At 54.8% G+C, this 26,481-nt stretch overlaps 1 protein-coding gene across 1 annotated transcript in view; it reads right to left on the reverse strand.

The window, feature by feature from the left end:
- Positions 1-26,481, reverse strand: part of CSMD1 (CUB and Sushi multiple domains 1) — a gene marked incomplete at its 5' end in the record, with an annotated part of 650,642 nt that overhangs the window by 221,763 nt on the left and 402,398 nt on the right. The window contains 2 exons of the mRNA XM_014528690.1: positions 3,752-3,855; positions 19,931-20,052. Coding sequence (XP_014384176.1) covers positions 3,752-3,855; positions 19,931-20,052 — 226 coding nt within the window. The remainder of the gene's footprint in view (positions 1-3,751; positions 3,856-19,930; positions 20,053-26,481) is intronic.

The raw sequence follows: 26,481 nt of genomic DNA on the forward strand, positions 1-26,481 counted from the left end.
TGCAGCATCGCTATAGTGACAGTGTCACAGCTGGGAGTGTGCAGCTTTGCTACAATGTCACAGTGTTACAGCTGGGAGTATGCAGCATTGCTACAATGTCACAGTTTTGCAGATGCAATACGGACAGTGGTTGTCATTCAGGGACCAGTGGAGCAGAAGGAGATGGAGGTGATGATGAAATGCTGACCAGGTGAGGTTGGCAATGTTGGGACTGTTCTGTGTCTTGGCTGTGGGAGTGGGTGCATGAACTTAAGTGATGGAACTGTGTAGAACTTAACACACATACGCACAGGGTAACACATGTGAAAATGGGGACATCTGAGTTAAAATTGGCGAATTACAGTTCACACCCTGGTTGTGATGTGTTATTACAGATTTGGGAAATGTGAGCATGGGGGACATGGGGCATGGTGAACAGGGAGCACTTTGTATGAGGCGGCCTGCTCTGTGCGGACCATATGTCAGAGCTCTCCGTGTCTTCAGCCACAAATGACAACAGCACCCTTGTCACCAGGTCTCAGGCTTTCTCCGAATCCCTGAGGCGTGCAGTGACGACCCTGCTGATAGCATCAGAGATGCATGTATCCACACATCCGTCTCAGTGTCTGCTTGGTTGTGGCTTTTCCATAGTACTTTAAAAAAATGTTTTCTACTGCTTTTAGAGAGAGAGAGAGGAAAGGAGAAGGAGAGAGAAACATTAATGAGAGAAGCATCAACATCGACTGGCTGCTTCCTGCATGCCCCCTACTGGGGACCGAGCTTGCAACCCAGACATGTGCTCTGACTGGGAATGGAACCAGTGACCTCCTGGAGCGTAAGTCAGTGCTCAACCACTGAACCACACCAGCCCGGCTCCAGTCTTTTATGAAAAAGAGAATGAAGCCTTTCGGCCCAGGACAAGGGCAGGGGACAGCCGTCCGAGCAGGGACCAGGGCAGCTCCTGAAGGAAAAGGCAGTCTTAGGAATGACAGGTTAGCCGGCCATAGGGAAGGAGGCCCGTCCCTCAGGGGTCAACCCACCAAGGGCGCAGGCAGAGGCAGAGCCCCCGGGCTCTGGCTTCCGGAGGCGACTGTTCATCCCCCAGAGGAAGGCATGTTTAAAAGCGGGACCCTGTGCCCGCACCCCAGGACTGGGCCGCCTGGAATTAACGCATCTTCCCGTCCCCGCTGCCAAGGGCTGCGGAGGCCAGAGGGCCGGGCGGAGCGCATCCGCACACGCGGTTCTTCTGCAAATTGAGTTTGAGAAATTTATCAATAGATGTTCCTAGACGGTCTCAAGAGGGACTTGTTAAATGAGCTACTGGATTCTGTTCGCAGTCTGTCCTTCCGTAAAGTCCCCTGAGTACATCCCTCCCTCTCTCTCGGAGAGCAGGTTAGTAAAGAGGCCACCAGCATCCAGTTTTTCTCTTGTTGGCCAAGAAGGTGAAGAAAATAAAAAGCCACTGACGGGAATGAGAATTTTTTTTTCTCTTCACCCGAGGATATTTTCCCATTGATTTCTAGGGAGAATGGAAGAGAGAGGGAGAGACAGAGAGAAACTTCGATGTGAGAGAAACACATCGATTGGTTGCCTCCTGCACGAGCCCCAACCAGGGCCCGGGCCGGGGAGGGCTGGCAACTGAGGTACGTGACCTTGACCAGAATGGAACCTGGAACCCTTCAGTCCACAGGCCGATGTTCTATCCACTGAGCCACACCAGCCAGGGCAGAAATGAGAATTTTTAAAACCACATTTAGGATAAGTCAGTTAGGCTCGCTCAGGTTCCAAGATTCTCCTGAAATCTAAGACCCGGGTAGGAGCCGTACCCTCCCCCCACAAAGGAGCGGATGACAGATCCAGCTGAGGGAGAACCCCCTCCCTTAAATCCTTAAAGACGGGTCTCAGCTTGTTCTCCGGACGCGGGGATCACGAGACTCTGTGCCCCGTGCTCTCTGTGCCAGCGGTCCCCGTCGGCCACTTCTCCACTAGCCGTTCACTCCGTGCCCAGAACGAGGCCTCACGCGTACGTGCGCGGAAGGACTGGCTGACGGATTCTCTCAGTTACCTGCTTGCTCCAAGATGGCGGCTGCGGTTCTCTGATGCTTTTCCTTTGTTTCCTGCAAGTCTGCAGACTGAGGAGGCATGTCCGCTGCTTTCCTTTTTCCGAACGGCGGGCGGCTGATTCAATGCCCAGCCGATCTTCGTTCCATTATACGCCCCAGAGGGCACTGGGCAGATGCGGCCGCTGTTTAGTGCCCATCTGTGGGCCTGAGCTGTCCAGTGCCAGTGCTCCCACCCACCCCACCTCCCCTCCTCAGCGTGACTCATGGCTCGCTGTTCTCCCTACAGCACACGGCGCCGAAAAATGGGGGCACCACTAACGGTGACCGCGGGGACTTCCTGGGCCTTGCTCTGCTACATTCATGCTTTATAGTCCTCGTTATGAGGAGTTCCTCGTTTGTCCAGCCGCATCTTCCTTAAAGGGGCGCTCGGTGGTAGGGAGGCCATTTGTGTGGGTTACCTCCCCTGCCCTCCGGCTCCCCCCGCATTTTATCGTTTTCTCCGACCGCGGGCGGGAGGAGTTTATCACACACTTCACCGTGGAGAACGCACGGAGCACAGTGACTGCCCGCGGGCCACAGGGAGCGACAGGGAGGCCGGGCAGGCTGAGCAGAGTCAGCAGGAGCCTCACGTAACACCGAGGCCCGCCCGGCCCTGCCGGAGTCCGCGTTTTGATGAATAAATGTCATTTCAGCCAGTAATTTGGCAACAAAGAACAGTGATTTGGAGAGAGTGTGGGGAATGGTAAAATGATAGAAACTCCTGGGGGCTGCTGGAAAGCGTGCATGTACATGAAGACACCCCTCTCCGAGATTCCTGAGGCTCCCTGCTGGGGCCTCCTGCGGGCAGAGAAGAAAGGAGACTGTATTTGGCCAGCTGTTTGGGGGTGGGGGTGGGGAGCGAGGCTGCCAGTGAGAATCAGAGAACAGACCAGGTGTGGGACACGGGCTCCCGCCTGCACCAGGTGTGGGACACGGGCTCCCGCCTGCACCAGGTGTGGGACACGGGCTCCCGCCTGCACCAGGTGTGGGACACGGGCTCCCGCCTGCACCAGGTGTGGGACACGGGCTCCCGCCTGCACCAGGTGTGCCACACGGGCTCCCACCTGAGCCACCGTCTCCACACAGTCCCGTTTGCTGGCAACGCAGCTTCCCCCGGGGCCGGGCTTTCCGGGAGGCACGTGGCCTCATTCTAGAAGGCACTGGCTCTTACAAAAACCTGACTGTCAGAGCCCAGGTGAGAACGACAGAAAGTGGAGAAGTGCATCCCCTGAAAGGATATTTTCCCACTGACTTTTAGGGAGAGTGGAAGAGGGAGGGAGAGACAGAGAGAAACATCGGTGTGAGAGAAACACATTGATTGGTTGCCTCCTGCATGAGCCTCGACCAGGGCCCGGGCTGGGGAGGAGCCTGCAACCACAGTACCTGCCCTTGACCAGAATCAAACCCGGGACCCTTTGGTCTGCAGGCTGATGCTCTATCCACTGAGCCACACCCACCTGGGCTGTTTGCCATATTTTTAATGGTTTGGAAGAAGCAGGGGTGCCGACCACACCCCCCGAAGGAGTTCTCCCGGGACTGCGATGTGGACCCGCGAGATCAGCCTACGTGGCCTCTATCCAGGCGCGTAGAAAGGCGTCTGCCCGGGAGCCTTGCACCACCCGCACTGGCACACGCCCCCAACGCGCTAGAGAAGGGAGGGACACACTTACACGTACAAGACGGTCCTGGTGTCGCCCACTTTGCCGGCGTCGCCCACGGTCAGCGTGTCGTAGCCGCGTTCCAGCTCGAACTCCTCGAAGGCCAGCTTGATGACCTGCGGGGACAGGAGGCACTTAGCGCCCTGGAACCTCCGCCTCGGACCAGCATGCACTGTGAGGCTTCCCCTCTGCTCCCTACCCCACTGCATCCCTGTGCTCCCACGCTGCCTGGGAAGTAACAGTACAGACAGTGGGGTACACTCTGCTCCCTACCCACTGCATCCCCGTGCTCCCACGCTGCCTGGGAATCACAATACAGACAGTGGGGTACACTCTGCTCCCTACCCACTGCATCCCCGTGCTCCCACGCTGCCTGGGAAGTAACAGTACAGACAGTAGTTACATGTGGGAATTTCATAGAACTCAGCATCACATGACTCCAAAGACATTCATCATCAGCTCCACAAGCGAAATTAACCATATTACGCTTTACGTCAAATATCTATCAAATATTTATGCTAACACTTTTAGTGCTTGGAATGACAGAAAGAAAACTCAGCATAATCAAAAGCAATGTTGATTATAATTAATGAAAATACATTTGAAGGATACCTAGAACTCCACGAAATGAATACTTTTAGAGAAATATATGCATAATTTATGTAATTATTCACATTAACATATGAAAAAGAGCTTCTGAGCCTAGAAAATTGTCCTCTGCAGGTAACTCTGCACAGCCGTGAAGTGCTGGTTTTTAATTTTTACTTTTAAAGAACACCCTGTCATGGGGATGAGCGCCTGACACCTAGGCAAGACCGGCTGCTCTGACACACAACACGACCCTGTTCTCTGACCTTCTTTCCACAGACACGGGGCCTTTTCTCCTGAGAGGGGGGGTGCATCTGTTAGGGACCAATGTGTGATGAAGGGGAGAGAGCACAGGAGGTGTCGTAAAGGTAGATTAGAACCCAGGGAGATAAGAAGGGACAGACAGGTGACAATCATAGATAGATATAGATAGATAGATAGATAGATAGATAGATAGATAGATAGATAGATTAGATAATAGATGACAGATAATAAGATAGATAGGTAGAGGGAGATGATGATAGGTAGATAGATAGATAGATAGAGGGAGATGATAGATAGATAGATAGATAGATAGATGATAGATAGATGATAGATAGATAGACGAAAGATGCAATAGATAGATATGATAGATATGATAGTTAGGTATAATAGATGAAAGAGATAGATTGATACAAACAATATATAAATGAAAGTGACAGAGATGACAGATAGATATAGATGATAGAAAGATTGGTGAAACAGGTAAGTAGGTGAGAGAGGGAGAGAGAGAGGGAAAGAGAGAGAGAGAAGAGGAAGCACAGAAACCCTAGAACTGGAGAGACATCGAATGGATCTGTATCAGAGGAATCAGAATCTCTGGAATCTTATTAAAACACCGTCAGATGCCTGTTTGTTAAACTTGCGGGAAAGGCCTGAGGGACACACGTGGGAGGCGGCTCTGACTCAGCTGTGTCCGTGTGCGAGCCCCGCCGGCCCTCCAGGCAGTGCGGTGTGCGGAACAGCCATGCTGCCCTCTGAGATTCTCAGGAAGGTTAGTGACACGGGCATCAGAGTCTGTGGGTAATGTCCACTCTTTCCAAGGCAGCGTGAGCATGAACACGTGATTGGTGCATCTGTGGCCCTCCAGGCAGTGCGGGGTGCGGAACAGCCATGCTGCCGTCTGAGATTCTCAGGAAGGTTAGTGACACGGGCCTCAGAGTCTGTGGGTAACGTCCACTCTTTCCAAGGCAGCGTGAGCATGAACACGTGCCGGCCCTCCAGGCAGTGCGGTGTGCGGAACAGCCATGCTGCCCTCTGAGATTCTCAGGAAGGTTAGTGACACGGGCATCAGAGTCTGTGGGTAATGTCCACTCTTTCCAAGGCAGCGTGAGCATGAACACGTGATTGGTGCATCTGGTTCGAAACAGGCCTGAGGCTGGAGCTGCTGGGACCCAGTGTGACCACCGCCTGCGAAGCCCGGCCCGAGGGCGGTTTGGGTTCAGCTGCTCTCTTCCCACGGGTCCACTTATAAGGGCCCACGTCCTGCCTCCCTCCACGCGCCTTTCCCCGCGTGCTGGCTCCACCCTAACAGCCCGCAGCGAGGCGCCCACAACCCAGTCACACCCAGCGCCGTGCTGGCTGGCTGGGGTGGCCGGCAGGGCTCCCCCTGCATGAGGGGCTTTCACTGGGGGGTGCATGGCCACGGGGTGATTCTTTCCAGCGCAGGCGAAAGGGGGAGGCTTTTGTTAGGGTTGAGCCTGGACCATCACCAGCGGCTACTGTCAAAGGACGGCCTTCACTCTGTGCTATGAATGTGGCCTGGGAAACAAGGCAGAAACGCATTCGTGATGAGGCCTGCCGGCCGGTCTCAGCAAAAGCCTTCCGGAGACGCAGGTGAACAGCGATGTTGACAGAATAGGTGCTTGTTTGTTTTTTTAATCTTCACCTGAGGACATGCTATTGATTTTAGAGAGAGGGGAAGAGAGGGGGGGGAAGAGAGGGAGAGAGAGAGAGAGAGAGAGATGACACTGTCCGCAGGAGGGATGCTCACGCAGCCACAGGTACCGGCTCCCGGGGGGAGCGCAGGCGAAGCCCCGGGAAACAGGGCAATGTTTGTGGTGAAGGAAGAGGCTCCACAGCGGAGCCCTCCGAGCGTCTTATTAAACCTGGGGCGAGGCGCCAGCGTACCCCACGTTATCGAGAAAATCATCCAATATGTTCTCAGACAAACGGCAGAGGCCGGCCGTTTATTAAAAACGAGAGGCAGGGATTTGAGGCCACAGCACAATAACCGCCACGGAACAGATCGGAGCGTATTCCATGCGGCAAATGCAGAATTAGCACCGACAGAACCGGGCCTCCATCCGCGGAGACACGTGGAGTCCCTGAGCTGGAGGTGTGAGGGGCGGAAGCTGACAGGGGGCGAGATGAAACCATAGATCTGTAGACGGAGGCAGCAGGCACTGGCGTGGGTCAAGGAAGACCTGGAACACCGGGTCCGATAGGTCACCGTGCGGCCCAGGAGGCACGGCTTTGGCAGACAATTCCTGCTGAGAGCAGAGCTTAAAGATGGCCACTATGGCTCCCGTGAAACACACATACCGGCCAGGGAAGCAGGAACCCCCTCATCGGACTGCTTAACTCTCAGGACAAGCCCCCCCCCGCCCCCCGAAATCCATGCCTAACGCAGAAAAGCAGGTGGCTTCTGTGTAAATAAACGCAAATCCAAGTGTGTTTTGTGTTTTTCAGATGCAATCAAACCGAGAGGCAATGGATCAACGATGGAGTCCCAGACCCACAGAGAAAGGCTGTTGTTAGCGTGTTCCCTCAGCCGGCTGTGGGGGGACAGTTGGGGGCGACCAGGCAGCTAGGGGGCAGGTGGGGGCGATTAGGCTGGCGGGGGGCAGTGAGGGGCGACTAGGCCGACACGCAGGGGCAGTGAGGGGCAATCAGGCTGGCGACGGGGGGGTGCAGTTAGGGGCGAACAGGCAGGTAGGCGGGCGATTAGGAGCCAGTGGTCCAGGATTGTGAGAGGGATGTCTGACTGCTAGTTTAGGCCCAATCCTGGCAATCGGGACATCCTAAACCGGCAGTTGGACATCCCCCGAGGGGTCCAGGATTGGAGAGGGTGCAGGCTGGGCTGAGGGGACACCCCCCCCACCCCGAGATGGTGCAGGCTGGGCTGAGGGACACCCCCCAACCCCCATGCACAAATGTCATGCACCAGGCCTCTAGTTATGAGGTAATGAGGAAAAATAACCTTCCTCCTGCCCATGGAGCAGCTCAGAACAGAAACAATCAATGCACAAAATCCACACTCAGTTCACAGCCCAACCGTAGCGAGCAAAGCCATAGGAGAAGTTAAATAAGCTCAGCCACCCCGACAAATTCCACGGAAGTTCTCAGAGGGCCATCTCATCACGCACAGTGACCGCCTCCCTCCGATACCCCTCCCATCCCACGCCATGCCCCCGTCAGACTGCAGGGCCAGAGGTGGCCGCCCAGCACTCGGCGAGCTCCCAGGGAGGGTTTTCACACGGCTTTGTGTGTGTGTTTATTTTTTATGGATTTCAGAGAGAGGAAGGGGGAGGGAGAGAGACAGAAACACCAATGAGGAGAGAGAATCATGGCTCGGCTGCCTCCTGCATGCTTCCTACTGGGGATCGAGCCCACACCCGGACATGTGCCCTGACCGGGAATCCAACTGTGACCTCCTGGGGCATAGGTTGACACTCAACCCCTGAGCCACACCCGGTGGATGAAGATTGGACACATTTTTAAAAATCAACACCTGCAATGAGACTTTCTTATTAAACAGAGGTCACGCCCGAATCAGGAAGTTGTGAAATCCTGTTTCCATGTGGTTTTGAGGACTTGAGGAATCCAATGTCATGCACAGTCCCTCTGGCCACCCTGTCTGCCCCACAGAAGTCAGTCCCCATCTGAGGTCTGCTGGCATCGGTGATGTAAACAAGGGCGTGTCAGTGGGGGCGGCTCTGTCCCTGACGCCGGAGCAGCCGCGGTCGCCCCTGTGGGACAGGAAAGAGGACTACACTCTGTGGGTGTTGCCACTGGGGGGACGTCTACCACTTTCCCACGGATGAGCTAGCGGGGAACTCGCGGGAGAGGAACAGACACAGTGTGGCGAGGCTGCCGGCTGCAGGCTCCATTAGCTGTTCTGTTGGGTGGATTAGCTATTATTCCCTTCTCTGCTCAGAGCAGAAACGGCACACACGTCGGGAGGGAGGCCCGCGCCTGCCCATCTGCCTGAGAAGGTAGAACGGTGCCCGTGTTAAACGGATGAGGGCCCAGGTGCCTGCAGGCCCCGGGGAGCAGGACTCACCTGGAACAGGTGCTGCAGGGGAAATCCGCATGGTATGCACATCCGTTCCCGGGCACGCCAGGCCCCTCGTCCACTGAGCAACCTCTGGGTGAACATATGCCACCTGCCCTCACTTCCCTTCGCACTGGGAGGGCTTGGGCACGTGGAAACAAAGTTAGAGGGGGCCCTGGGGGAGCTAGCACCCAGGACACACTGATCACCTGGCGCTTGGTCATAATGGGGGGAGAAGATCGCGGTGATCAGTGACCCTGAGTAATGCCCATAGGGCCAGGCGCTGCGTCCTGCCTAGAAGGGGTGCTTTCCCAAACCTCTGAGCCGCCCCGTGGAGCAGTCCTGTCAGCACCCCACCTGGCAGGTGACACGTCTGCTTTATAGGAGAAGAGAAGGATGGAGACACCCCAGAACACGGCATTGTTACCCACAGATGGTCCCCTGCTCCATTTTTTTTCTCCTTTTGTGCCCCATCTGTGCTCATCCATGAATATGTATTTTTATTTATTTTTTTAAATATATATTTCTTTATTGATTTCAGAGAGGAATGGAGAGGGAGAGAGAGATAGAAACATCAATGATGAGAGAGAATCATTGATCAGCTGCCTCCTGCACGCCCCGCACTGGGGATCGAACCCGCAACCCAGGCATGTGCCCTTGGCCGGAATTGAACCTGGGACCCTTCAGTCCACAGGCCGATGCTCTATCCACTGAGCCAAGCCGGCTAGGGCAATATGTATTTTTAAATAAAATAATTTAACTCGGCAAACAGGTTGGGGGAGCTGCACGTTCCTCTGTAGCTCAGAGCGTGAGAAGCAGGCAGGTCGGTGTCCCCGGGAGCGCCCACTGCCGGGCAGACATGCGGGTGCTATGCAGCTGCACAAGGAGACGCTCTTGATGATGACGTGTGGGGCAACACTGTTTCTGGGACGTGGCACCGAGACGCCCGGGAAAGAACTCGGAGAACGACTGAGCACAGGGACCCACGCTCTCCACGCAGCGCGACGCAGGGTCCCACGGAGGAGCGATTAAAACGGGACAAGGCGACCCGGCAAAACCACTCAGAGCCGGAGCTAATGTAGGATGTCAGGAATGAAGGGCGAGACAGATGAGAAACAGCTAATCATGCCCCAAAGAACCGTTTCAATAAGTTGTTGGTGTGATTCTCGCCTCCCGCGAGGGCCGCGGGACGGAACACTTCATTACACGTCCTATTTGTTGGAATTAATTATTGGACGCAGCCAGACTCCGTGCCCACCTCAGATAAATCACCCCAATCGATGTCACCCGCCCGCTGCTCGGCTCCATCTGAGTGACGACGCGCCAGGCAGCCGCGGGAGGGCCACCGAGGCTCACAGGGCCCCTCCCGCCTCAGACGGGAAACGGCAGCGCGTCGCAGATGGAGGGGACGTCGCTGTCCCTGGACAACGTGCACGGGACGTGCTTCTCTTGCCACATCGAACACGCTTTTCCGAAACTGAAGTGACAGACTCGGACTGGTGTGCTCCCCGCCCTGTGTGAACATTGGGGTAACTTTCAAATTAAAGAGAAAAACGGATATTGAACCAGCTAAACCACCGCAATCCTAAACACAGTGACTCATTATCCCAACGGGCACAACGGCCGACTCTTTTCCTTGCCCAACACATGGGAATTGTGTTTTATCAGTCAATGTGTTTGTTTTTTCCCTTAAAATAGCCGCTCGCTCCTTTTCTCAGTTCAGTCCTGCGGGCAGGGCTCTGAGACAGTGCGGACTGGGCACACGATTGCCCACGAGTGAGACACGCTCTCTCCTGCTTCTTGCGTTTCTTTGAAAACACATCCAATCCTCTGAGCTTCCCTCCCACCACGGGCACGGCCCCCCACCTCCTCGCTTCTGGCCATGAGCGGGCTGTCAAGACCACCAGACTGGCCACCTCCTTCATCTCCACTAAATGTCCCCTCTTCATTTTATTCCCTCTTCATTTGCTTCTGTCTCCAAAATTGGCTACTACCGCCCTCGCTGGTGTGGCTCAGTGGCTAGAGCATCCGCCTGGGGACTGAAGGGTCCCAGGTTCATTTCCAGTCAAGGGCGCCTGCTTGGGTTGTGGGCTCCATCCCCAGGAGGGGGCATGCAGGAGGCAGCCGATCCATGATTCTCTCTCATCACTGATGTTTCGATCTTCTCTCTCCCTTTCCCATCTTCTCTGAAATCAATAAAAAATCTATTTAAAAACTAAAAATGGCTACAACCATGTGCTTCACTCACAGTCACACTTACACCCAAAATGGGAAGAAAGTCCGGATACTCAGGGCCACTTCTGTGGGGCCTCCACGGCGAGGGGACGCGCGAGGCACAAACACCCTGGACACCCCCAGCCCAGGGACGTGGTCGGACCTGGACCTTCCCTGGTTCGCGCGCTCATTCTGTTCAGTTGGATAACGTTCCATGTGTGGATGGACCACAGCCTGTCCATCACTTGAGAGAGACAGCCCGGTCACGCCCACGTGGGGGACATTCCGAACCGGCCGCTCTAAGCCTCAGGGCGGGATGTGATGAGAAAGTACCTGGCCCCGCACCACACTGTTCTCACCGCGCCCAGTGCAGCTGCCAGGAGTTCACCGCTGAGCTGCGTGGTCGCTGGCAGGGGCCTGGAGGGCCATCCTCGGAGATGAGACTCGGGCATCGGGCCACGGATTCCACCTGAAAATACACGCGGGAGCTCCGCCTTCCTGCCAGCCAGGGCACCTGGGCATCAGCCTGTCCCGGGCGCCCTCTGAATCTCCCGGCATCCGATCCATCGCATCACGGCAGCGAGCGATGGCTTCACTGCTGCTCTCTTTTCCCGCTGCCTGCGACCCGCTCCGATGTCTACATCTGCACGTGGGAAGGACCTTCGTGGGAAGGGATGGGAGCAAGGCATCGCAGCAGCGTCTCTAACATGAGACACCGCCACTGGGCCTCCTTCAGAAGGTGTCCTAGAGCCGTGACAGGACGTGGGGCACGTGCCACTCCCGCACAGACATCGTTCTCAGCGTTAGGTTCCTTCACCGCTGGTAGGACCACCCCGTGCACAGATGGGGGACATGCCAGAGCTTAAGCCATTCACCCCAGATCTGACCACTTCATGACCGGGCTCCACGCAGCTTCACGGAGCCGCCCCTGGTGAGGCGTCGTTCAGGTTAGAACAACCACCTCGATTCTCACTTTGAAAACTGAAAGCCTGGAGTCATGTATTTACAGAGAGCGATGGGGGCACGTCCGACAGGTCTCCATAAACCGTCAGGTAGCCAGTGTTTGCGTCCCCAAACCTCTATAGAACGTACATTGTCTTCAAGCATGACGCGATCCCGTAAGAGCAAATCGGAAGAGGCGCCTTCTCCCCGGGGGGACGATGCCTCCATTGTGATGCTTTTGTGCCAGTGGAGGAGCCATCCCTTCTGTGCCCGGGGAGCGGGAGGAAACCCGCCCGGACGGTCAGTCTATTTTACGTTTTACTAGGAAGTGGCTGAATGCCCTAGCACTGCAGACACAGCAAAGAGATGCCCACAGACGGGTTATTCTGCAGAATTTGCTGTCTGGGCCCAGTGTCAGCCACAAACCAAACCATTCAGACTGAACAAAACGCAGCCACAGCCTCCGTGCCACCAGCGAACCCTCCCCCTAAACTCCCTCCCTCTCATCACTGGGGCAGGTGGGGCTCAGGGCACAGGCTGGGGGCCAGCGGCTCACGTCCTCTACGCAGCCACACTGTCACCTCCTGCTCTCTCCGCGACCCGATCCCCTGTCTGCTCGGACTCGCCCACGCGCTGAAAATCCACCTTTTCCCAGCATGCCTTTCACCTGGGTGACCAGGTGACATACTCTTCCTCAGAGACGCTCTCAGAGAGCAGAGAACATGCCAGAAAAAGCCGAGATCCCCCGGAGCTGCCGCGTTAATCTGCCTCAAAGCATTCCCAACGTGGAACCATCGAGTGGGATAAAAGGTCTCAAAAGGGCACCGTGGGCCCGAGCAGACTTGGCCACCGAGTGGGTCCCCGCAAACGTGGGTTGTGGGGCCACGGGTACGGGGACAGAGGAGCCTGGGCGGAAACCGTGGCTGTGAGATCATTTAGTCTCTTTCTGCCCCCAACACTGAAAACTGACAGACAGAAAACACCTGCAGAAATTATTTCTGGAAACAGTTCTCTCTTCAAATATGAGGCTACTGGGACTCATTAAGGTTTAATATTGTTTGTGCATATAAATGTGCATCTGATTGGCATGTATCTGCAAAAACAGGGTAAGTAATTTGAGCCTTTGACAACGGAGTGTCAGGCAAAAGTACGCAATGTATGGTCACGCGGACCCCTTCGGCGCCCCCAATACTGCCCCTCCTGACACAGTGTATGGGGGGCGTCACTTTAATAAGAGCTGTCACCTAGACACTTTCAGTATAATATACTGATTTATTTAAAACTAGACTTATAATTATTTCATCAAAATTTTAAATGATAAAGTCGAAGTGGTACATACAATATTGATCTGGCTTTTCTCAATTGAGTCAGATGACCGAAGCCAAGCGTTGTGTTTCTAAAATGCAAAGTGCCACCAGCTCATATATTTTTTTGTTAATCCTCACCCGAGGGTATTTTTCCCACTGATTCTCAGAGAGAGTGGAAGGGAGGGAGGAGGAGGAGAGGGATAGAGAGACAGAGAGAGAGATAGAGAGAGAAACATCGATGTGAGAGAGACACATCGATTGGTTGCCTCACCCTGACAGGGGCCAGGGATCGAACCTGCCCCCAGGTACGTGCCCTTGACTGGGAACGTAACCCATGATCCTCTGGTCCGTGGGCCCACACCCTAACCACTGAACAAACCAGCCAGGGCCCCTCACTCCTATTTTAATGCCAGTTCTTTCTCGTGGTTGCTGGCACTCTTATAAGAGTGCAAAACACGCCGTTTTCAAGTTGCATGTGACCTGCACACGGAAAAGACCATTCATTTGTACCAAACTAATTCCAGAAAGAGTTCTTCACGCGGAGAGTCGTGGTACGGAAGGGGGAAGGTGACAGGCACTGAAGAGTCCAGCAGGAATTCCTACAAACATCACGGTCCGGGTGAGAGGGAGAAACGGGTTATTCACGCGCAGGTGATTTCACAGGATTTCCGCCACCTCGTGCCGTGTGAGAACACACCTCCTCCCGACCCCCTGTTCAGGAGTTGTCAGCAGTTCGGTGCTGGCGATGGGGGAAGTGCCAGCTCCCCAGGGGTTCTATTTATAAACGACTTGGAAACCCGTGCTGTGGCTCTGCCCACACACAGTGGAAATGGATCCTGCCCAGCGGAGCCCCGTGTCCTCCCCCTCCCACACCATCCTCTCCTTGGGGTGCCCCAGCCTCGATGATCTGTGAGTGACAGCTCCCGTGGGCAGGGGGTCTGCTGTGGTTAATGGGGAGGGGAGCACATTGCGTGTGAAAATCAGTGCCTTGAGTCACAGCAGGGACGTTTGCAAGCGTGGACACGACACATGTGTGCACCTAATGACGTGGCCTACATCTCCTCTGACATTTCCTCCTGGCATTTTAACGTGATCCATGCCAATAAGAAGAATGGGGTGATCATGTACTTTGAATACTGAATTCCAAACACTTGTCATCTTCCATCTCACCAAGTGTTTGTTAATTTTGTTGATCTTTTCAAAGAACCACTGCTGGGTTACATTGATTTCGTTCTATTATTTCCTATTTCCCATGTTACTTATCTCAGCTCTAATTCATATGAGCTGCCTGCATCTGTTTGCTTTGGATTTAGTTGGTCCTCATTTTTTTCTATTCCGGAAGATGCAATGTTGCCTTGTTGATTTGAGACCTTCTAAAGGGATTGCTTATAGCTATGAATTTCCCTCTTGGCATGGCTTTTGCTGCACCCATACATTCTGATGTGTTTCCCTTTCCAGTTGTCTTGAGATATTTCCCAGCTTCCTGGTGATTTCTTATTTACTGATGGGTTGTTGATGAGTGTGTTGTTTAATATCCACATATGTGTGCATTTTCAAGTTTTACTTCTCTTATTCATTTTATATCTCCTTCCATTGTGATTGAGAAAGAGACTGTGCATGATTTCAAGCTTCTAACTTCTTTAAGAATTGTTTTGTGGCCTCACAGGTGGTCTATCCTGGAGCATGGTCCATGAGCACTTGGGGAGCAGTAGAGTTTGCTCTTGTTACATTGAGTGCAGACAAGTGGTTTTCAAAAGAAGCATTTTAGAAGGAGAAACCGTCACTGAGCCACATCGCCAGCTGGGACTGCCACAGGACGACACTCTGTCTGCTGAGCCACACCAGCTGGGGTGGAACTGTTTTGATGCTATTGAACGTAAGAGGAGATCGGAAGGTTGGGAAGCCCAGGCTGCAAAAGGCCATGCTGCGTGCTTCAGAGCTGCCTGAAAGCAGGGTTTAGGAAAGCAGGGTTACATATTCTCTTCTCAGAAGCAGGGTGAGCCAGGCTGCCATGCTCAGCAGAGGGCGGACCTGCTTAGGGTGTGAAGATGGGGACAGGAAGGAGCAGGAGAGAGCGTTCCTGAGCAGGGCTGTGTAAGGGCAGGGGCACAGGTGCGGGGCAGAAGCCTGAGAACTTGGAGGCTCCATGCTCTCCTGGAGGGGTAGCCAGGGTGCACCTGGCCAGGTATGGGAAGGTCCCAGCAAGGAGGCGCCCTGCCCTCCCCCCTGAGGCTGGGTGGGGCGGAGGGAGCTCTGGGCGCAGGAGGGTGGCCGATGCCTGGTGCCCAGGGACTTAGCTCGGGTACCTGAGCTCCAGTTGGAAAATTCCGCATCTGAAGGAGCTTATTAAAAGCTTGCTTCCGGAAAGGTTTTACATAATTGTGGCTCATTTTCTTTAATCCCACATCAAGATAAACTTGTTTTACATATAAATTCAAAATATGTGTGTCTGTAGATATACATTTGCTTCTGATAACATTTAATTCAAATGTGAGCTTTTAAAGTGTGCCAATCATATTTTGAATTTTCTCTCCATTTCCATCATTTAGCTATCTGCATACATATGCATATTTTGTAAGACTCGCAACTTGAGTGTTAGACCTTTTTTCCATGAAGTATTATAGCTGGACATTTTATTTATTTATTTTTTAAAATATGTTTTTATTGATTTCAGGGAGGGAGAGGGAGAGATAGAAACGTCCATGATGAGAGAATCATGGATCGGCTGCCTTCTGCACGCCCCCCACTGGGGATCAAGCCTGAAACCCAGGCATGTGCCCTGACCGGGAATCAAACTGTGACCTCCTGGTTCCTAGGTCGACACTCAACCACCAAGCCATGCTGGCCGGGCTGCAGATGGACATTTAATCGCACTGCATCGTGGAGCAAGTCAGCCCGATGTGGGGTAAGAGCTGCTTTCGTAGAGCAGAGATGTGGACGGACGGTGCTTTTCGGGTGTTAAATGGGTGATGTTAAAACGGGTGCTTGTGATCGTGACCGAGGACAAGTCCCGTAGGAGAGGAGTGTGGGTCCCACACTTGGGCTCTGGATGATTTAAAGTCCACACGCGTTACGTCGGCCCCTGGCGGCACCCATGGCATCCCACACGGGGACTATTCAGAACCATGAGTGCCCACATGGATATCCTAAACATGAGACGTTTAATTAGGAACCCCTTTGTCTGTCATGTTAGGATTCAGAAGTGATCCCGGGAGAAGACAGAATTGGCTCAGTTCTTTAGCAAAACGTGTCAAAGGAAACAGAAGCCTTTTTCTCAACAACAAAACAGATGCGTTTTACAAATAGAAACATTCACATCCCTTCACTGAGGCCCAAGGAGCCAGGCACAGCGAGGGGGCGCTGAAGAGCCCCTGCTAATGGCACCTACAACTGCATGTCGCCCTTGTCAGCAGCTTTCACAGGAAGGGGTGGCGGACGGCCCACTTCCTCGGGGGCGTGTCCAGGTCAAGGACACTGCTCCCCTCTGACCACAGGGAGCCCAGGGGGACACGTCTGCTTGGCTCCCTGGCCCCTCCCGGGCCTGCGGGCACTGCTGCCGGCTGCCAGCTCACTTCCCCCGTCAGGGCGTCCCAGAGACAGGGAGCAGGCCGTGAGCACAGACTTCACACCCACCAGGCGCACCTCACGCAGACGGGCAGACGGGCAGGTCACGGGCCCCACGTGGAGATGTGGTTTGCTCACTGTGGGCCCAAGGGCAGGTCAGAAATACAACAGCCAAAGCCTGCAAAGTGGCGACCACCACCCAGCCAATGGCGACCAGGGACTCTGCGTTCCCTGCGGTAGACGCTGCTGAGAAAAGGCCTCGCTTAGCTGGGAACACAGAGCACGTTGGGTTTGGCCGTTTTTAGGACCGAAATAATATGCAGATTCATGGGACTCTGGCTGGGAGACAGCGGCGTATTTGTAAAGCGAGTCTTAACGATGGCCCGGTCTCTGTGCCCCTCAGTGATCGGGTCGATGCAGCTCCTCATTCCCCAGCAAGCGTGGCCTCTCGCTACGCCCACCATTCCAGCGACGGGACACTCAGCCGTTCTGGATGGAGACTTGCACAGAGAAGATACTTCAAAGTCATTCCATCCCCATCCCAGATGCCTGCGGTGCACCCGCATGTGATGGAAGTGTCCTCCCCTCAAGGCACTTTTATTGAAAAACCCATCAGTAAATCTGTGGCTTCTCTGAGAGCCTGACCCAGGCTCCTGGCCCCGCCCACTTCATCCCAAAGCCCCGCCTCCTGGCCCTTCACTCACATGGAGTGTGGGGGGGTGCTGGGGTCTCCTCTAGTCTCTGTCATGGCTCCCTATCTCCTCAGTGTCTTCTGCATGCAGACCCGTCCTTCTGAAAATGCTGTCTGCAGTGTGTGCGCATGCGTGTGTGCATGTGTGCGAGCACATGAGTGTGCATGTGTGTATGTGTGCCTATGAGTGTGTGCATGTGCGAGCGTGCATGCGTGTGTGAATGTGTGCATGTGTGTGCGTGTGATTCAGGTTTTAACTTAAATTGTAAGCAAATAAAAAACGTGGGCCTGGCCCTCTCTTCCTTCCCTGGGAGCAGCAAGCAGAGGTGATAACATGAGCTCATCTGATTTAGGAAGTCGGGGTCCGCGGGTTCTGAGAAAACCCGGTGAGTGGGAAGGAGACACGCGGATGCCCTGAGCCTGAAGGGAGAGGACACAGGAAGGACAGTCACAGACCTGAGCCCCAGACTGTCCGAGAGCCACATGCGGGTCCTGGAAAGCGGCCCCCCTGTGCCGTGAGGATGGACGGGCTGGCACAGACGGGGAATATGAGGTGACAGAGACGAACTACTCCATCGAGAACGTGGAGGAGCGGGATGGCCCAGAACCAGGGGCGGCTCACACGCAGAGGAGACTGGACCTGCAGCCCACTCTGCAGGGCGTCCGGTGACAGGTGACAAGAGGGAGTGCGGGCCCGGTCGTGTGGCCAGGTGGCTGAGCATCGACCTATGAACCAGGAGGTCACGGTTCGATTCCCGGTCAGGGCACAGGCCCGGGTTGCGGACTTGATCCCCAATGTGGGGCGAGCAGGAGGCAGCTGATCCATGATTCTCTCTCATCACTGATATTTCTCTCTCTCCCTCTTCCTTCCTCTCTGACATCAATAAACATTATTTTTTTAAAAGAGTGAGTGCAGGTCAAACAGACCCACCCTGGCCCCTGGGCTGCGCAGGGTCAGGGATTGACACCAAGGACACTCGGCCAGGGCTGTAGCGGCCGGTCCCACCCCTGCTTCGAAGCATCCATCGGTCTCCTCGTGGAAATACAACCTGAGGAACCATCACCACTCAGATCCCATCTCAAACACCGTGAGCTATTTTACATGCTATTTAATTCTGCCTTCACCATAATCTCAATGCAAATGAGCGCCTTTTCTGGATCCGATGAATCTGTTACTTAAAATTATGTAAAAACGCCCCGGAATAATTTCATAATTTGAAGAGGTAATCGCTCCTTCCCCGAAGAGCGCTGATCAGCTGCATTTTCCTGCGAGCATTACAGTTACGGCGGCTTTCCTCCTTTTCCTTAGCTGCCGAGTTACCCGTCCGGGGGACGGCGCGGTGGGAGTGTGTGCATCGCTGTGTCTGCCTGACCCTTCAAGTCTCCTGGGTACGTTTCCTTCCCTCGGAACCCAAGTTCTTGTCCTGATCCGGCTCCTGCCACCTCCCATCTCTATCCTGCAGCCTGTGCTTCCTGCTGTGGACTGTGCCCTTCCGCTCCGGCCTCACTGTCGGCAGAGGGACCTCCTGGGGCACACCGCCCGCCGTTCCTTCCTGGGCACCACAGGGCCCCCCACTTCCACTGGCATCAAACGGGAAGCCATCCCCTGGCCTCCAGGTCCTGGTGGGTCACGTCGGTTTAATGGTCACTTAATAACAACGACGAAGAGGAGGGGGCGGGGCGGCCAGTGTCAGCTGCTGCAGGGATTTAGGTTCTCACCGCAGCCATGGGGGTGAGTGCCGGTGACTCCACGGCAAAGCCAGGCTCCACGCGGTCAGCTGTTTGCCTGGCCACGCAGCTGGAGAGAGGGGGGGGAGAGGACTCCCACCTGCACCCTAGGGTGACCTCTGCACCGGCAGCAGGTCCCAGTTGCCCGCCCCCTGGCCTCTGTCCCCTCGGGTGCTCTCCCCACGGCCGCACCCTCGAGGGCCCCCCCCTCCCCCCCCGCCCCGCCCCCATGCTCCACACAGAACGTGAGGATGCACTGAGAATGTTGCCATGCCTCCCCGGTTCGGCCCGGCTAAGATTCCCCATCGCACGAGCCAGCAATGTTCCACGCTACGTGGGGGGTCTGCAGAGCCTCGCAGAACACACCCCCCTCAGCACCTCCGCTCCGCCAGGCCCGCCTGGACTTGGTGCTGCTTCAGGGACGCGCTTGGACGTTGCTGAGAGAGAAGACATTGAAGTCCTCAGCACAAGAAAATCCACAACTATGAGAGCGATGCGTGCTCACTCAGTGCACGTGGCGACCGACTCAGCATCTGTGCACATATCACATCCTATGTCCTGCACCGGGATAGAGCGACGCTGCCGTGCATGCTCTCGGTGAAACCAGGAGGAGAGAACAGGACACACCAACCACACCCAGGAGGGTCGTGCGGGGAAGTCTCCCTTCCCGGTGGGATTCCGGGCTGGCTTCCAGTCCAGGGGGACGGACAGACACACAGCCCAGCTCTCACTGTTCAGCTCCCGCAGCCAGAGGTCAGGGCGCGGGACACCGCCCGGCTGTCTGTCCGTCCGTCGGCCCAGCCCGTGTGCCGCTGCGCCCGCCGCAGAGGCTCGAGCCTTACCTTGTCGGGGTCCGAGGCGGTGATGACCCACATGCAGTGGGCGTTGTCCTCGTACTGCACCGGGTAGTTGGGGGAGGTGATGGTGCCGCTGGGCCCCCGCAGGTTGGACCCGCACGTCCGAGCTGCAAACACACAGAGGAGAGTTACTTCCGACCGCCCGCCCGGGGAAGTCGACAGCCGCGTGGAACGCATCCGGCGGCTGAATGAACAGTTTCCTGAGCTCTCGTTGGCAAGTGGGTGCCGCTCAGCACTCAGGACCGTCAGGGCGTCCCAGAGACAGGGCGCCACTGAGACTCTTTATTCCAGTCCATGTGCCCAGCCGTTACCCCCACGCAACGGCCCAGCTGATGCCAGCGCCCTGGACAATGTCACGTCAATGAGCCCATCGTGAGCCCCATTCTGACTCGAAGGCAGTTGTGGGCACATCGGGTGGCCCTCGGGTGCATACGACAGAGTGGACAGCACGGTGCAGGGAGATGCAGGACCAGAGTCGCCGTCTCAACAAACCACCAACACACGGCCCCGGGTAAGCACCCGGACCCCCAGCTTCGTCCCTCCCACTGCACATGGCAGGGGGCTGCAATGTCTCCCTCAAGCCTTAGATTCCCTCCTACAACAACCCACGCCCATCCCTTTACAGCAAACAGGAGCTTCAAACATAGGTGCGAGTTTAAAGGAAGGAAATGGAAATCGTTGCTCCAACCCGGCCGGCGTGGCTCCGTGGTGCAGCATCGAACTATGAACCAAGAGGTCACGGGTCGATTCCCGATCAGGGCACATGCCCAGGTTGCAGGCTTCATTCCCAGTGTGGGATGTGCAAGAGGCAGCCGATCCATGATTCTCTCTCATCATTGATGTTTCTATCTCTCTCTCCCTTTCCCTTCCTCTCACTAAAATCAATAAAAATATATTTCTTTAAAAAAAGGAAACGGTAGCTCTAAAGGAAAAAGTACCTTCAAGTGGAAAGACCAAGCAAATCAGAGGAATGTTGGGAGCCAACATATGTGACGACATTTGGAATATAAAACACTTCAACTGACCTCCTCTGTAGGAGAGGAGGCGTTTTCCTTTCAAATCAATAGTCAATAATAGGAAATCACATGTCAGCCTGAGCCCCAGTTTTAACATTGATCATTTAAACTTGGTTTGAGAAACTAAGAAACAAGTGAGAACTAACAGGAGAGAAGGCCGGCTTCATTTTCCTACGTCATCACGTCAGGCAAACTGATTGAACCGTCACCAGGGCCCGGCTGGCGTGGCTCCGTGGTTGAGTGTCGACCTGTGAACCAGGAGGTCACAGTTCAATTCCCGGTCAGGGCACATGCCCGGGTTGCTGCTCAATCCCTAGTGTGGGGCGTGCAGGAGGCAGCTGATCGATGTTCTCTCTCATCAATAATGCTTCTCTCTCTCTCTCCCCCTCTCCCTTCTCTAAAATCAATTAAAAAAATATTTAAAAACACACAAAAGAAAATAGAGCAGGATCCTGTGTTCCGAGGGCCACATGGGGCGGGGTCTGGAGAAACGCTGCCCTCGCCTGCTGCTCACTGCCCCCAGGGAAGCACATTTCTCCTTTCCATTCCCATCGACACGGAAATAATGGAAATGCGGCCGGCCCCCCAGACCCTCCTCTCTGTCCGCGATCACTCACTCGCAAGCCGTTGTTTTCCTGCGTGAGCTCCTTGCCCTGGGAGACAGCGCCCTCCTGGGCGTCGTCACTGTCATGCCCAGGCCTACAGGTGTCGGCGCGTAAACATGTGAGATCGCTCAGACAGCTTTTCAGTTGCCGGATGGATACCTACCCACTATGAAGACAACTCCCTAAAAATTCACCCACCACACATGGATGAACTAAACCCTGTGTCACCAAGCTTTCAAATAGCGACATCAGCAGTGGCTTTCCAACCAAACATTTCTTAACTAAAGACGCATCTGGTTTTCCAAACGCAGTAGGAGGGCCATCGCTCACACGGTCACGCAACAGGGTGAAAGGGACATCTCGGATGCACTCACAGGTCCCTTGCTGACGGGCTGTCTTTAGAAACGCCTCTCAGTGGGTCCGGGAGTGGAACGTTGAGTGTAAAGTCTTCCCGACGCCCTAGCAAGCTAACGGCATTGATTAGAAAGCCCTCGGAGAAAAGAGTCCATCCATGCAATGTGAGGTACAAAACCTGTGTGTTACATGTTCACACCGTGTCACACCTCATCCTGACGGCTGGTGTTAAGCACAATGTCGTTTTACTCAGAATCTATTTGTTGACTTAATTTGGACTTGATCTTATCTAAGCGCCATTGTCAGTGCCTCAAACTCGGGGAAGGATTCCTCTGAGGAATGTGTGACGCCAGGAATGAATTGGTTACCTTCCCAGGGACAATCTGTGCCCGGCCGTCCCCTCATTGGTAGCCAGGGGCGCCCGAGCTCTGACCTGCTTCAGTGCCGGTCCCACTGGTGGCTTTGAAGCTGACCTCCGGCCTGGCCTGTGAAATCCGTTCCCGGCTCTCAGAAATCCCTCAGCGGAGCTCAGGGAAACAGGATTGCCAGTGACAACTCTATTGGCTGAATATTCATGGGAAGCAGCCCATTTCCCACCTTTTATGCGCACATAACACTGTGTTCCACATGAAGCGATCGTGGGTCCAGGCCCTTCTGAGGTTTTCCTCGCCTCTCACCAAAATGATCCTTAGAAGAACTTTTCTTTCTTTCTCCTAAATGTGTGTCTACCTTTACAAGACACTTTCCTAATAAGTTAACATTTTAACTCTTTTTGCCGAGATTTGTAATCAAGCCGTTGAAATGATCAGCGGACGGGAACTACTAGTATGTGAATGTCTTCCTGCTGTGTAAACGAGTGGAACCTCAGCAATGAGAACCGTCTGGCATTGGGGAGTTTCCCGCATAAATACTTGCACTTTTTGAACAGGTGGAACAGCTTCAAACGATGTGATCAAACCACAGGTATTTAATTTAGACCGCCTTCTTAGCAAGAGTCAGAAACTTCAGCTCATACTTCCCTGGGTCTCTGCCTCCTAACCCATTCACTGCTTCCCCACCATCTCCCCACCTGCTTCCCCACCATCTCCCCACCTGCTTCCCCACCATCTCCCCACCTGCTTCCCCACCATCTCCCCACCTGCTTCCCCACCATCTCCCCACCTGCTTCCCCACCATCTCCCCACCTGCTTCCCCACCATCTCCCCACCTGCTTCCCCACCATCTCCCCACCTGCTTCCCCACCATCTCCCCACCTGCTTCCCCACCATCTCCCCACCTGCTTCCCCACCATCTCCCCACCTGCTTCCCCACCATCTCCCCACCTGCTTCCCCACCATCTCCCCACCTGCTTCCCCACCATCTCCCCACCTGCTTCCCCACCATCTCCCCACCTGCTTCCCCACCATCTCCCCACCTGCTTCCCCACCATCTCCCCACCTGCTTCCCCACCATCTCCCCACCTGCTTCCCCACCATCTCCCCACCTGCTTCCCCACCATCTCCCCACCTGCTTCCCCACCATCTCCCCACCTGCTTCCCCACCATCTCCCCACCTGCTTCCCCACCATCTCCCCACCTGCTTCCCCACCATCTCCCCACCTGCTTCCCCACCATCTCCCCACCTGCTTCCCCACCATCTCCCCACCTGCTTCCCCACCATCTCCCCACCTGCTTCCCCACCATCTCCCCACCTGCTTCCCCACCATCTCCCCACCTGCTTCCCCACCATCTCCCCACCTGCTTCCCCACCATCTCCCCACCTGCTTCCCCACCATCTCCCCACCTGCTTCCCCACCATCTCCCCACCTGCTTCCCCACCATCTCCCCACCTGCTTCCCCACCATCTCCCCACCTGCTTCCCCACCATCTCCCCACCTGCTTCCCCACCATCTCCCCACCTGCTTCCCCACCATCTCCCCACCTGCTTCCCCACCATCTCCCCACCTGCTTCCCCACCATCTCCCCACCTGCTTCCCCACCATCTCCCCACCTGCTTCCCCACCATCTCCCCACCTGCTTCCCCACCATCTCCCCACCTGCTTCCCCACCATCTCCCCACCTGCTTCCCCACCATCTCCCCACCTGCTTCCCCACCATCTCCCCACCTGCTTCCCCACCATCTCCCCACCTGCTTCCCCACCATCTCCCCACCTGCTTCCCCACCATCTCCCCACCTGCTTCCCCACCATCTCCCACTTGCTTCTCCATCATCTCCCTAGGACCCACCCACTAGGTAACACTGTCTCGTATCAAGGCTTCCCTACTCCCCACAGAGGACTCTCAGATTTCCCCCGGCAGCTACTCAGAGTTCAAGCCCTCACATGCAGTCTTTACTAAACTCCCATGTCCGTGGAGCTGCCAGAATTTCCGCGAGCAATTACCCACATTCACATGGCAGTTTAAGTCCTGGTGCCCATTAACCGCTCGCCTCCTGCAGGGCATCTCCCCCAGGTCCTCTCCCCTGTGTGGTTCCAGGGCAGGAAGGTTCTATTAAACTGCACATTTCCAAGTGGAGAGAGAGAGGAGCGAAGCCACAGTGCGTCCTCTCACAGCCACATCGTCCACTCCATCAGCATCCAGCACTGAAGGCTCACCTTCTCATGTCCACTGGGCGTCACAGTCCTTATAAACCCCATGTTTGGGAAGAAGAAGAAGAGCTAGAGAAGAACCCAGAACAGCCAGAGAGGGGGGAGAGGACCAGGCCCAGAGCTCCCGGGAAACACACGCGGTGAGTGTGTGTGGTCCCTCAGTCACAGGAGGGATGTTGGGGTATCTCTGCCCTAAGATCCTGGCCCGTGACTGGGGTGCAGGAGAGGGCAGTGTGACACTGGAAGAGGGAGTGATGGGGGGATCTGGGCCATATCTCTCACCCTTCTAGAGGAGGAGGGTGCTCGGTGTGGGTTTATCAGCAACCACAGCTGTGCCACGAGCCAGCTGCCCTGTGCTGCCATGGAGCATGAATGCATGTTCTGGGGGCTCATGGGGCATCGCCGGAGGCAGACGTGGAAGGCAGATGCTGAGGCTTCATCACCTGGCTGTCTCTTCCTGCCGCTGGACCCTCTGCTGGCTCCTCACTCCCTCCCTCCACCCCGAAGTGGGCACTGCTCACACCTCCTGGGGCAGAGCTGCCCTGAGAATGGCCAGGCAGTTTCAAGGTGTCCTCAGGGATGGGGGGACTTCTTCCCCAAATGCAGCTGGTATACTGAGCATGGTTTCAATCGGCCACCAAAGCCTTAAATTGACCAGCATGATTGACTACAGTGTACCGGTGCCACTCAAGTTTATAGCAAGATTTAAAAACAGTCCAATACATGTAATGCATAAGTGCATGTTTGTACATGTTATACTTAAATAACTACAGGCCTCTTCCCTTTTCCAGACCTTGTTGGGGATTTATAATGTCTCGTCTAAAGTGATGCATACAGAAGTGCTCATAATGCGTGATGAATGGTCTTAGGGAATGACTGCGACCTTGTGTTCAGCTAACATTACTCCAGGCACAGGGTGCTGCACCTGTGAGCTGAAGTCTTACTTATATCGTCTCTGTTTTAAAATAAAATGAGAATCACAAAATGATAATGGGAAACATAATCAATTGAGAGGGAAGTGTAAAGGGGAAATGAGTGATGGTGTACGCCAATGTATGCCATTTCTCTACATAATCAATATATACATATTAAATATAAGTCACCTCTGTGTCACCTAATTTCTCTCGTGTAATATGAAGTAATAATTTATCTGTTTATGTGAATTCACTTCCAGGAATCTTTGCTGTTCTATCGTAAATGCTTAATTAAATAAATTAGATCCCAATTGACTACATTTAAATTAATTGATATCCGAACTCACATCTGCAGCTTTTCTCAAGAACACTCGTAATTAACTTGCATCCTCTACTCCTTGCGTGGTTTTAGAAGAAAGTGTTTTCATCGACCACAGAACTTATGTCCACGTCCATATCCTCACCCCGAATGGAGACAGGATGTCACGGGGGTGACGAGCTTGCTTCCCTTAATCACACCCGGGCTGCCGCCACCTGTAGGCAGTGCCTGGGCGTCTCATCTTAAGTTGTGTCACTTTAAGCTCCTCCTTTTACTTGGTTCCAAAACTCATCACACCTTCACCTACCATCACTGTGAGGACTGAAGGGAAGGGGGTAGGTAAGGCGGTCAGCACATTGCCCAGGCACCTTCGCAGGTGCATCAGAGAAACGTGCGCCAAAGGCTGGCGATGGGCTGGGCGCCGTGCTGAGCACTGAGGATGCCCAGAGAGAGAGCAAAGCCAAGTTCCCTCTTCATCGGGCAATGGACAGGTTCTACCTGAGCATCTGAGGTCAGGAGGACATTCCCAGAAGGCAGAGGGGTTCCAAGCATCTGGAGAGGGGTGACCATGGGAGCTGGAGGGCAGGGAGGGATTTGGGATGAGAGCTGAGGATGGCTGCGGGGGAGCCACGTGGACAGCGGGGAACGGGGGCTGGGTGCGAGGAGAACAAGCCGCAGAGGCCCTGGCAGGTCCTGGGGACACGATGAGCACCGAGTGAACCCTCGTTTTCAGGGACTTTT

The sequence above is a fragment of the Myotis brandtii genome, unplaced genomic scaffold, assembly GCF_000412655.1.
Source record: "Myotis brandtii unplaced genomic scaffold, ASM41265v1 scaffold646, whole genome shotgun sequence".
NCBI lineage: Eukaryota > Metazoa > Chordata > Mammalia > Chiroptera > Vespertilionidae > Myotis > Myotis brandtii.